General features: G+C 43.3%; 1 protein-coding gene across 3 annotated transcripts; it reads left to right on the top strand.

The window, feature by feature from the left end:
- The first annotated feature begins 21 nt into the window (after nt 1-21).
- On the top strand, nt 22-9,203 carry Mtrf1l (mitochondrial translation release factor 1 like). 3 transcript variants are annotated; one of them, XM_070011008.1, is made up of 7 exons: nt 22-298; nt 1,145-1,224; nt 2,389-2,572; nt 3,044-3,207; nt 3,908-4,025; nt 5,124-5,260; nt 6,802-9,203. In XM_070011008.1, exons 1-7 carry the CDS (start codon nt 49-51, stop codon nt 7,006-7,008), a joined length of 1,140 nt encoding a protein of 379 aa, XP_069867109.1. In that variant the 5' UTR covers nt 22-48; the 3' UTR covers nt 7,009-9,203. The 3 variants fall into 3 exon arrangements, with proteins under 3 accessions (XP_069867109.1, XP_069867112.1, XP_069867110.1); XM_070011011.1 differs by lacking the exon at nt 22-298 and adding an exon at nt 378-393 and having other exon boundaries at nt 6,802-9,201; XM_070011009.1 differs by lacking the exon at nt 22-298 and adding an exon at nt 537-629 and having other exon boundaries at nt 6,802-9,201.
- The last annotated feature ends 3,271 nt before the right edge of the window (nt 9,204-12,474 follow it).

The raw sequence follows: 12,474 nt of genomic DNA on the forward strand, positions 1-12,474 counted from the left end.
CCCGTCGGGCACTTCCGGCCCTGGGGCCGCCGGGCGCTGGGTCTGAGGATGCGCTGCGGGCTTCTGTGGAGCGCCGTGCGGTGTCTGCGCGCCCGCCTGGCGCCCGGCCCGGGCCCCCGGGCCCTCAGCCTCGGTGGTCCGCCCCTGGAGGAGCTGTTCGCCCGCGGCGGGCCCCTGAGGACCTTACTGGATCGCCCAGAGGCCCAGTTACAGGGCCGGGGCCCCGAGTTGGTGGCTGCGGCCCGGCTCCTGAGAGAGAAGGAGCGGGAGCTGCGGGAGACCGAGGCCCTGCTGCGCGGTAAGGCCGGGCCCTGGGGGCGGAGGCGGGGCCGGGAACCGCGCGGGACCGAGGCCGGGACGGGGAACCGCGCGAGACCGAGGCCCTGCTGCGCGGTAAGGCCGTGCCCCGGGGGCCGGTGCGGGCCCGGGAACCGCGCGAGACCGAGGCCGGGACCGGGAACCGCGCGGGACCGAGGCCCTGCTGCGCGGTAAGGCCGTGCCCCGGGGGCCGGTGCGGGCCCGGGAACCGCGCGAGACCGAGGCCGGGACCCGCGCGAGACCGAGGCCGGGACCCGCGCGAGACCGAGGCCGGGACCGGGAACCGCGCGGGACCGAGGCCCTGCTGCGCGGTAAGGCCAGGCCCCGGGGGCCGGTGCGGGCCCGGGAACCGCGCGAGGCCGAGGCCCTGCTGCACGGTCAGGCCCGGACCGGAGGTGAGGGGGGCGGGGCCCTGCTGCACCGCGGCGGCCTCCCGCGATTCCTTTGCCCGCTTCACCAAGTCGCCGCCTGGACATCCAAACCCACTTTCACTCCCTTGCAGCCACCTTTCCTTTGGATAGGACACGAAAAACAACTAAATGCATTCATTTGTTCTTGTAGAGCCTAAGTAGGAAACTCAGTTTTTGGGGTTTTTTAAGGTGAATTCCTTCATAAGGGCGAAATTTTAGAAAAGTTTAGCTTCTTTATATATTCATCTACACTGATTTTTTTCTTTAGTTTTACAGTTACATTCTTGTGAGAATTAATATATCAAGTACTCCTAGATCATTATTGAAAGATAAAGTGCCCTTTATCTGCCGCAATAAACCTCTTAAATCTGTTGACAATACAGCATTGCTTATGATAATGTAATTCTACCTCTTAGATGAGAATGAAGATTTACGGAAACTTGCAGAAAATGAAGTCGCTTTGTGTCAAAAAGAAATAAGTCAGTTGAAGCAACAGGTATGGTATTTGTGGAAATTAAGAATTTATGTACTTTATGCACTTTATGCACTTAAGAATTTATTTACTTTCTCAGAGGCTTGTAAAGATAATTGAAGAAATAATTAGTATTTAAAAAATAAAACTTGGTACTTTTAAACTTTTAATATTTTTAAACTATTGAGGTGCAGTTTTCAACAATTATGTCAGATATACAGTGTTGTGTCTTGACATATCAATACATTGTAATATAATATTAGCATTAACTTCAAACAAAATACTGAATGCTGGAAAAGACATACTTCATATGGTCCTATTTATTATGGTAAAAAGGATAAAACAAGTCTCAAATTATCAGCATTTCCTGGAAAGGCAATAAAACAGTGGCCCATGTTTTCCTCCTGTGTTTTTAAGGGGATGGAAAATTGGGGAAGAGAGGTTATAGAGCCGAGAGCACACAGTAATTATGTCTTTATCTTTGTGTCCAGTACTGTTAGCCAGTTCTGGCCTTCAAATATTACAAGTTTTCCTTATAAGAAAGCTTAAAGAAACACAAAGCAACTTGAGTGTTTTTTTTGTTTTGTTTTGTGTTTTTTGCTCTGTCTTGTGGCTTGAACTTTGGGCCTGAGTACTGTCCCTGAGCTCTTCAGCTCAAGGCAAGTGCTCTACCACTTGAGCCACAGCTGCACTTCCAGTTTTCTGGTGGTTAATTGGAGGTAAGAGTCACAGACTTTCCTGCCCATGCTGGCTTTGAACTGTGATCCTCAGATCTCAGCCTCCTGAGTAACTAGGATTACAGGCCTGAGCCACCAGTGCCCGGACTAAGTGCTTTTATTTGAGGCCCTACCAGGCCTTAAATTTGAATAGAGCTAGAATCTTCTGTTGCATTCTACATAAGGTATAATGCCTCACTTACAAGCACTTAATTCCTATTCACTGAATAGAGGACTAATAAAAAGCACATAAGAACTTCAAGAAGAAATAAGCCTTCAAGTTTTAGATGAATTTTATATCATTTATAATATCGTTGTAATGTTAATATTTTGTGGAAGTTATGCATTTCTAGTTGTAAGATGGTTGAACAATATTAAACAGCATTAAATGAATTGCTAAGAGAAATTTATCATAGATTATATTTTAAATAATTCTTTATTATAGCAGGGGCATTACTCTTTTAATTTACAGATTATCTTTCTTTTGGTTCCCTCAGAAGAAACAGATAAAAATGATTTGATCCTGGAGGTAACTGCAGGAGTTGGGGGTCAGGAGGCAATGTTGTTTACTTCAGAGATATTTGATATGTATCAGCAATATGCTTCATTTAAAAGATGGCATTTTGAAATCCTGGAATACTTTCCAAGTGAAATAGGTCAGTAAACCAGTCAATTTGCTTTGGCAAAGTATTAATTTAATTCTTCCACATGTATCTTAGCAAGACCCTGACTTGAACTTATTTGTCAGCAAGTCAAAAGAGTGTTATATTCATTATTTACCTAATAACTTAGAATGTTAAACATATATTGAAAAGGCTGCAAAAAATGATAGGCATTCAGTAATAATCACTGACTAATAATGGTGTTTAAAGAAGTCATTTTGGTAGGTCACTGATGTCAGTTTTGCACCATACATGCATGTTTAGCAGTTGTAAGCAGTAAAGACTACATATTAAAGCATTGAACATGATAGACTTGCTAATAGTTTGCATTCTCTGTGATTATATTCTTTTGTGGTTCAATTTTTCTATTTATTTCAAAATAGTAGATGTGATGGACAGGTATTTATATGTAGAATTTATATATAGAAATACTAAAAAGAATTCTATTTTCGCTGTATTTTCAAGGTGGCCTTCGACATGCATCTGCCAGCATTGGGGGATCAGATGCCTATAAACACATGAAATATGAAGGAGGGGTACACAGAGTACAGCGAGTACCAAAGACCGAGAAGCAAGGCCGCGTACATACTAGCACCATGACGGTGGCAATCTTGCCCCAACCTACTGAGGTAATATTCTGGACTTAGCAAAATGGTTACCTTTAATTAGCCACACTCAAGAGTTTACTGAACTTTCTTATCTTGGTATTTCTCACATTTTGCATTGCTGTTGACAGTTTATTGTATCTTAGCACAAAACATGTAACTTTACAACAAATGGTAAGAATTTAAATATACAAATGAGCCAGTCTTACATAGACATTGTGAAACTGTCTTCCTAGGTAAAATAGAACAGGCTGTGATTGTCTTCAGAATGACTTTGCTTTGTGTGAATTTTTGTTATGCTTTTCCTTCTCATGAAAAGTGTGATAGGAAACTTGTGTTTTTCAGGAATTAGTATGAATTTTTTGAGAAGAAAGATTGAGGCTTTCTATTATTAACTTTGAGTTCTGTAAGAGTGTTGAAGGAATTTTTTTTCTAGGTCTGATTTGTCTAAGAAGCCTAGAGAAGGAATAGAACAGTTGTAGGAGACAGCAAATGGCAGGAGTCACTTTGATTTGAAGCATCTTGGAGGTAGTTGGAGCTTTTAAGAAACAGGAGGAAACTGGAGTCATATATCATCTAATGTTTCTAGCAACAGTTGGGGGGGAGTTGTGTGAGGGAACATAAGGTTTAGGAATTGTAGCATTCTTACTGCCAGGAGCAGTCCGTAGTTCCCAGAAATAATACACATGATATACAGAATTTTAAGTCAAATTTTTCTTCATAGATTAATCTGGTGATTAATCCAAAAGATTTGAGAATTGACACTAAGCGAGCCAGTGGAGCTGGGGGTCAACATGTAAACACCACAGACAGTGCTGTCCGGATACTTCATCTTCCAACAGGTGTGTACTTACTTTTGCTATTTAAGCCTTTGGAGAAAAAACAAATTTTTGAAGGATCTGACTAATTTTCTCTGAAAATTCCTGTTATCAAAGAAATATATACTAGAAGGACTATTGCCAATAAATTGGTTTATTTAGATTCTTTAGCTTATACTCTGCAAAGCCAGACAGAAGCGGGGTTTTCAAGTGGATTTCTACATTAGTGACTGTGCTCTAAATCACTGGTCTTAATCTCTTGGGGGACTGGACAACATAATCTCCTTTGAGAAAATGGAAGTGTTGGACTTCTACCTAGAATACATACTATAAGCCAGTTTTGACCAGGCATCACCAAAAAAAAACTAATGTAAGAAATTTCAAAAAGAACAAATTTTTAATTCCTACATTCACCTTGCTCAGCTCACTTAGTATAAAGAACCCCAGTCAGACCTACGTTTTCTCCTGTGATATTTAAATCCCTATCATCTGCCTAGCTTTTCCCTGCCCTGAAAGTATGTCTCTAAAAGCAAATGTTACAACCACTTAAAACATTTCAAAAAAACTGGTTGTTCCCTGATGCATTAAGACACACCTCAAATTGTTTAAAAAAATAGCAGAGAGTGAATGTTTTCAGATGGGGAACAGGGGCAAAAGAAATCCTCAAAAATACTAAGTATTACCTGTAGTAATAGGATTTTGAGCTAATATATATGCTACTTATTTTTAATTGGTAGTCCTGGGGTATGAACTCAGGGCTTTGTTTCATGCTTGCTAGCAGATTGTACTACTTGAACCATACCTCCAGCCAGTTTATTAGTGTATACTGTATATGCATATGTATTTCTCCTCAGTAGCTTTTTTTGTTTTATCTGAGGATATGGGCAAACTGTACTAAATCTAAATGTTTTGTCTAGTATCTACCTTTAATATATGAAATGCTTTGTGTTATAGCTCAGACTTAAATGTTGAGTTTTCTGGTAAGGGTTACAAAATTGTTAGAGCTTTAAATATGTTATACAGTCCTGTTTTTCTCTTCACATGAAGGTAGAAGAAAAAGGATGAGAAGGGAATATTCCTTGGTAATAAATAAAATTCTTTCATACTCCTAACACTATTCAGGTATTGTTTCTGAGTGCCAGCAAGAGAGATCACAACTGAAAAACAGAGAAACAGCTATGAAAAAGCTGCGTGCAAAGCTGTACAGCATGTATCTGGAGGAAGAAACAAGTAAAAGATACAGTGCTAGGAAAGTCCAGGTAAAATGAACCTTAATGCTTCTGAAGAATATAAAATGGTTCTAGATTAATTCAGGTTTATTTTTTTGTTGTTGTTGTTATTGGTCTTGGGGCTTGAACTAGGGTCTGAACTGAGGCCTGGGTGCTGTCTCTGAGCTCTTTTGCTCAAGGCTGGCACACTACTACATTGAACCACAGCACCACTTCTGGTGGTTATTTGGAGATATGAGGCTAACAGACTTTCCTGCTTGGGCTGGCTTTGAACTGTGATCCTCAGATCTCAGCATCCCGAGTCGCTAGGATTGCAGGTGAGCCACTGGCACCTGGCTTGAATTCATGTTTTATATGTAAAATTATTTTCATATATTGGTCCAATAAGAAAACAAGTAGCTTAGGGCTGGGATGTAGCTCAGTGGCAAAGCGCTTGCCTAGCAAGTGCAACGTCCTGGGTTCGATCCCCAGTACCAAAAAAGAAAAGACAAAAAAGAAAACAAGTAGCTTAAATACAGGCTATGCCTGCTGGGTAATAATTTTACACCTTTACCCGATTTTCTGTATCCAAAGAAGTTTTTCTCAGACTTTGTCAAAGTACTGAAAAAAAGATGCACTGAATCCCCTTCACTTTTTTTATTCTGGTCCTGGGGCTTCAACTCAGGACCTATGTGCTATCCCTGAGCTGCTTTTGCTCAAGTCTAGCACTCTATACCACTTGAGCCGTAGCTGCTGCTTCCAGCTTTTTTGGTAGTTTTCTGGAGATAAGAATCTCACCCAGCTGGGAAAGTGGCTAAGTGGTAGAGCGCTTGCCTTGCATGCCTAAGGCCCTGGGTTCAATTCCTCAGCACCACATAAGCAAAAAGAAAAACGCCGGAAGTGGCGCTGTGGCTCAAGTGGTAGAGAGCTGAGGGACAGCGCCCAGGCCCAGAGTTCAGGCCCCATGACCGGACCCCCCCCCAAAAAAAAAAAAGAATCTTACCCAGACTGGATTCAAATCAAGATTCTCAGATCTCAGCCTCCTGAATAGCTAGGATTATGGGTGTGAGTGGCTTCTAACCCCATTTACTTTTACTTCTTGAAATTATGGAAGCTGGAAAGCAAACTACTGTCATTTTCTAGTTCGTATTTTATACCTTACAGAGTCTTCATAGGACTTTCTCAATATGGGATCATTTATCACCTCGTCACCCTCAAGATGTCCATATTCATTCACAGAGATTATGTTTATTAGCTACTAACATACCATGTCTTCCAGCTCTCATTATGTAGGAGGTAGTATTTGAATTTTACAAACATGAAAATTAAAGTTTAGAGTTAATAAGTTACCTAAAGTCAGCATTGAATTCACAGAGAAGAAGCATATAAACATTAACTTGTGTGATTTTAAAAAACACATTTCTTTTTCTTTATCATATGAACCCTATGTTATTTGGGGACTCAGTATGTTTAAAACTTGGTTTTAGCACTGAGTCATTGCAAATCAAGAACCTCGTACCAAAGTTAGCTAAACTTGTAAGCTTAAGTTATCTGAATCTAACTGCATCTCATGTCTTTTCTTATATATTTAGGTTGGAACTAAAGGAAGATCAGAGAAAATAAGAACATACAATTTTCCACAGAACCGAGTCACAGATCATAGAATAAACAAATCACTGCATGATCTGGAAGGTTTTATGCAAGGAGACTGTCTGCTGGATGAACTCATACAGTCACTGAAGGACTATGCTGATTATGAATCTTTAGTAGAAGTCATTTCCAAAAAAGACTTAAGTTGATTTGTTACTCATGCTTTTCATAAAATAAGGAAAAATTTTTAGTAGCTAGTTGTTTGTGTGTAAATATGTAAATCTTGGGAAAATGATTTTTATGTAAGGCTTTTAGTGGGTGAACAAAATTTGGCTTGACTTAAAAAAAAATTCCACATTTAGCCGGGCGCCAGTGGCTCATGCCTATAATCCTAGCTACTTAGGAGGCTGAGATCTGAGGATTTCGGTTCAAAGCCAGCCCGGGCAGGAAAGTCAGTGAGAGTCTTATCTCCAATAAACCACTAGAAAATTGGAAGTGGCACTGTGGCTCACGCTGTAGAGCGCTCACCTTGAGCTGAAGAGCACAGGGACAGTGCCCAAGCCCAGAGTTCAAGCCCCATGACTGACAAAGAATTCCACACTTAAAATATTGTCTTAGGAGATAAACCATGTTATTAGTTGACTGTTAATAGACTTAATGATTACAAAGGTATAAAGGTAAATGTTGATATACTAGAATGGAGAGTAACCTAGTAGGACTGGAAAAGATTATTCAGTGAAAGCATACACTGAAAGTGGGCTCCTGTTTCCTCATAATGGAGCTTGCCTTGGGTTTTTCTGAGCCAGAGCTGCTGTGCAGCTGGTGAATGAGTCTTGCAGGTAGTCCCTTAGGACTAAAAAACAAGTCCCTCCTTCCCCCAATCAGTGTGTGAACAAAATTTGGATGGTAAGCCTTACTGAATTTCTGCATCAGGTTCTCCAGAGAAGCAGAATAGGGTGTGTATAGATTTACTGCAACAATTAGCTCCTGTTATTGAGACTGATGAGTCAAAATCTGCAGTGTAAAAGCATGTTAAGAGACCCAGGAAGAATCGTAAGGCAGTCTGCTTAATGTCTTGCTTAGAGAGGAGGCTGTTATTTGGTACCACATGGACCTTCAACCGATTGGATGAAATCTACTGACATGAAGCACTGTTTTACTCAGAATTCACTTATTTAAATGTTAGTTTTATCTGAAGCTTCCTCAGAAATACCCAAAATAATGTGTTAGCAAATATGTGGGTACCCATGGCTGGCCAAGTAGATGCAAGTTATCAGTACCTAAGGATGACCCAGTAGCTGTGCCACAGAATAGAAGTGAAGTCTTGCCTACACCACTGTTCCTCCCATTGCCCTGGACTAACAGCTTACTATAGTGCTAGCTGGGTAAAAAGAAATACACAGCTTGCTCTGGTTTGAATGCACATGCTCCAAACTCCAGGTGTGGCCAGTGTGGCAGTATTAAGACCCCGAGTCCCACAATAAGTCATGAGAGTTCACCCTCGTGAGTGGTGTTAATGCCTTCAGAAAAGAATCTTTTTAAGCCAGGTGCTTGTGGCTCACACCTGTAATTCTAGCTGCTTGGGAAGGTGAGAGCTGAGGATCTTATTTCAAAGCCAGCTTAGGCAGAAAAGTTTGTGTATCTAATTAATCACCAAAAAGCTGAAAGTGGGTGCCTCATATGTACAGTGCCTTGAGCAAAGGAAATTCAGGGATAGTACCCAGGCTCTGTGTTCAAACCCCAAGACCAGCAACACAGGAGTTGCAGCGAAGCCAAGCACCAGTGGCTCATGCCTGTAATCCTTAGCTAATCAGTAGGCTGAGAAATGAGGATCACAGTTCAAAGCCAGCCTGGGCAGGAAAGTCCTTGAGACTTATCTCCAATAAACCACTAGGAAACCAGAAGTGGCGCTGTGACTCAAGCGGTAGAGAGCTCAGGGACAGTGCCCAAGTCCAGAGTTCAAGCCCCACGACCTACCGGGAAAAAAATGTTGCAGTGTTTGGCTAGCTTGCATTCAGCCATATGAAAATGCAAGAGGGCACTGAGACAACAGGTGACAGCACCTTGGTCTTGAACTTTGAAGTCTGCAGGCCTGTGAGAAGTAAATGTCTGTTCTTTATAAGTTACCTAAGTGCAGTATTATGTTACAGCAACACAAATGGATGAAGACCAGGGTCTTTCTGTGCAGTGGGTGGTGATTTAATGCTCAGAGGCAATAAATTTCACTGGCAACAGCATACTCACTGCCTGCTTTCAGTAATATGTTTTCATACTTGGTTAGTGTTGGAAATAAATTGCAAAGGTCAACATTTCACCCTTAAATATTTCAGACTTCACTTTCAGTAAATGGCATTTGTCACTTAGCATAATTCACAGTAAATCCGAAATACCTTTTTTTGCTTTTTGGTGCCAGTATTGGGGCTTGAACTTGGGGCCTGAGTGTTATACCTTAGCTTTTCAATCAAGTTTGGAACTCTATCACTTGAGCCCCTTTTGACTGGGCTTTCCTGCCCTGTTGGCTTCCATGTATGATCCTCAGATTTCAGCTTCCTGAGTAGCTAGGATTACAGATGTGAGCCACCTAAGCCTAGTTCTAAAATTAAATACTCAATAATTCAAAATTTTCCAGTTCTCCCTCAAATGTGTTAGAACTGCTTCACACAAAGATCTAGGTTATGAATCAGATTTGGTGGGTTTCTCTCACATTTCTTGAATTTGGAACCGGCTGCCAATTCCTTTTGCCTTATAAGCCTTTTTCATGATAGTACACAGAGTGCATTTGAGCTAGATGCTTATGGTGTCATTTCACTTGTGCAGGTCCATAGTGTCTTTCAAGCTGGAGGCTAGAGCTTACAAGTGACCAGTTTATCTACTCTCTTTCTTGTGACTCATAACTTGTCTCTAAATATGTGCTTGACCACATGTAGAACATTTCAGGTACTCTATAACAAAAGTAAATAGCTGAATTTCTGAGTTTTTTTAAAACATAAGAGCTCTATTGTTATTTTAAAACTCCATAATAGTTACCAGTTCCACTTAGGAGCTAATGCATATTACGTTTATGGTAGTTGCAACAAAGTAAGAATTCCAGACAAGATAATTTGTAGATTATAGATTAAATTGCCCCTTAGTATTTTTCATCTCTATCTCTGAAGATAAAAGAGGTGATATACATGATCTCTAAGGTCAAACAGGATAGTAGGTATGCCCCTGGCATAACAGCCAAGTGCACAGACTACATGCCTGTGGGTATTGATATTGGAGCTTGAACTCAGGACCTTGAGCTCTCCCTTGGCTTTTTGCTCTATGTTGACACCCTACCACTTGAACTGCTCCTACAATTCTAGCTTCATGATTAATGGGATAAAGAATCCTGTATTTGAGCTGGCTTGGGACCGGAACCCTCAGATCTCAGCTTCTTGAGTAATTAGGAGTATAGGCCTGGCCACCAGTGCCTGGCTTCTGCTGAGAAATTTGACTTCTTGGTTCTAAGCACAATCAGGTGTTCCTCTGGAGTCTTCCAGGTCTGCAGGACTCAGTCAGTCTAGCAATCAATTAACTTCTAATACGACCATCATAAAATGAACCTAACCCTAAAGTCATTTTGAGAACTAAATGCTAATATTAACTTTTTTACAGCACATAGAAGAAACCTAGTATGATTTTTTTTTTTTTTTTTGTCGGTCGTGGGGCTTGAACTCTGGGCCTGGGCGCTGTCCCTCAGCTCTTCAGCTCAAGGCGAGCGCTCTACCACTTGAGCTACAGTGCCACTTCCGGTTTTTTCTGGTGGTTTATTGGAGATAGGAGTCTCACGGTCTTTCCTGCCCGGGCTGGCTTTGAACCGCGATCTTCAGATCTCAGCCTCCTGAGTAGCTAGGATTACAGGTGTGAGCCACCAGCGCCCGGCCCTAGTATGATTTTAATAACAAAGCATCTTGTTAAATTCTTACAACTACAGAGCACTATCAGAAAAACTCTAAACTTTACATGCAATATCCTACAAGATCGGGCTTCTTACCTCTCGACTCATCTCTTAGTGAGTTCTACCACACTTTCTAGCCTTCTCTCTACTGATTATAGAGGTCTTTGTGTTGCCAGTTCAACATTCAGATGATGGTTCAAAGATGGTGAGATTTTTCTGAGCATCCAAGTCCTTAACCTATCTCCAAGAATGCAGATAGGTACCTCAGTACAGTATACTTTTTTTTTTTTTCTTCAATCCCTTCACTTACTGGCATCCTTTTTCCCATTTGCATATAAGGAGCAAGCGCTCTACCACTGAGCCACCTTCCCAGCCCCCATTCAAGCCTTTTCTGCTTTGGGAACGTTAGGACTTAGAACCAGCGCCAGGCTAGAATAAGAGCATGTGCCGTGAGTGCAAAATGTAATGCACTGATCAATGCTACACTGAGTTGTTTTGGAGGGTTTGTCTTGTGGGCCAGTGCTGGGACCACACTCTCCCTGGCCTGCTGGGGGCTGGCTCGATGCTCTTCCGCTTAAGCCACGCCTCCAGCCCCTGATGCAACATTTTAAAAAATGAAAACGAATGCAAACATCTCTACTGTGAACAAAGTGTAAGAAAATTTAAAAAATAACGGCCGATCCACCCAGCCCTTCGGACTCATTCACCCCGCCTCCCGCAAGGCTGTCACAACTAGACTGAACACAACTGGGAGTCGAACATTCTCCGGAGGCTGACGACAAAGGGAGGTGTGTGCCAATTCTCCCCAGAGCCGGCCTAGGGGAGGCGGCGCGCGATGTCTGGCTGGACGGGTGGGTGTGCCAGGCAAACGATGGGCGCAGAGAACGTTTCCACGCCAACGCGGGGCACGTGCAGTGTCACTAGTAACAGTAACAGGGAATTCGTTCCTGTACAAAAAATACTCAGGGCAGTGTGTGTGCGCGCGCCTGTGCGCGTGTGTGCGCGCGTGTGTTTGTGTGTGCGTGTATGGGGATCTTGGGGCTTGAACCCGCTCAGGCTTTCGAGCTCAAGGCTGGTGCTTTTACACTCTGAGCCACACCTACACTTCCAGCCTTTGGTGGTTAACTGGAGATGGGCTGGTTTTGAACCGCGATCCTCACATCTCAGCCTCCTGAGCAGCCAGGACAGCCGTGAGCCACTGGGTTTTTAGTGAACATTTAGGAGGGAGGCTTTAGCCTCTTGAGATAGAAAGGAAGGGAAAGGAGAGCGTAACTACAAAGTCATGCACCTAGCGCGGCACATAAGGGGGAAAATACAGTTACCCGATTTACAAGGACGCTGCAGCCCCACCCCAGTCCGGCCGGAAGGCCCGCCCACCCGGCCGCCGCCTCGGTCCCGCGAGCACCTTCGCGGCGCAACCTGCCCGCGCTCCGCACCTCGCCCCGCCCTCGGAGGGAAACGCGGGGCCCCAGTGCGCAGTCGCCAACCCGCCAAGCCAGCGGCCACCGCCTACCTACAGCGCCTGCGCAGAAGCACCGGCCCGTGGGCGGGGCGAGTTTAGGAGGGAGAGAGAGGAGCGCGCCTAAATCCTAGAGAGGCGGACTGCAGGGGCTGGGGGCGGGGAGGGCGCGTCTTCCGGAAAGTCTTTCTGCCCGACCACCGGAGTCGCCGCTGTCGGATCTTTCACTTGTAAAATGACCGAAGAAAGAAGGGTGTCCTTAGTGCTCGTCAGAGACCTTGAAGCAGAAGCCGG

This window comes from Dipodomys merriami, unplaced genomic scaffold (genome assembly GCF_024711535.1).
Source record: "Dipodomys merriami isolate MVZ:Mamm:240054 unplaced genomic scaffold, mDipMer1.0.p SCAF_8, whole genome shotgun sequence".
Classification (NCBI taxonomy): domain Eukaryota; kingdom Metazoa; phylum Chordata; class Mammalia; order Rodentia; family Heteromyidae; genus Dipodomys; species Dipodomys merriami.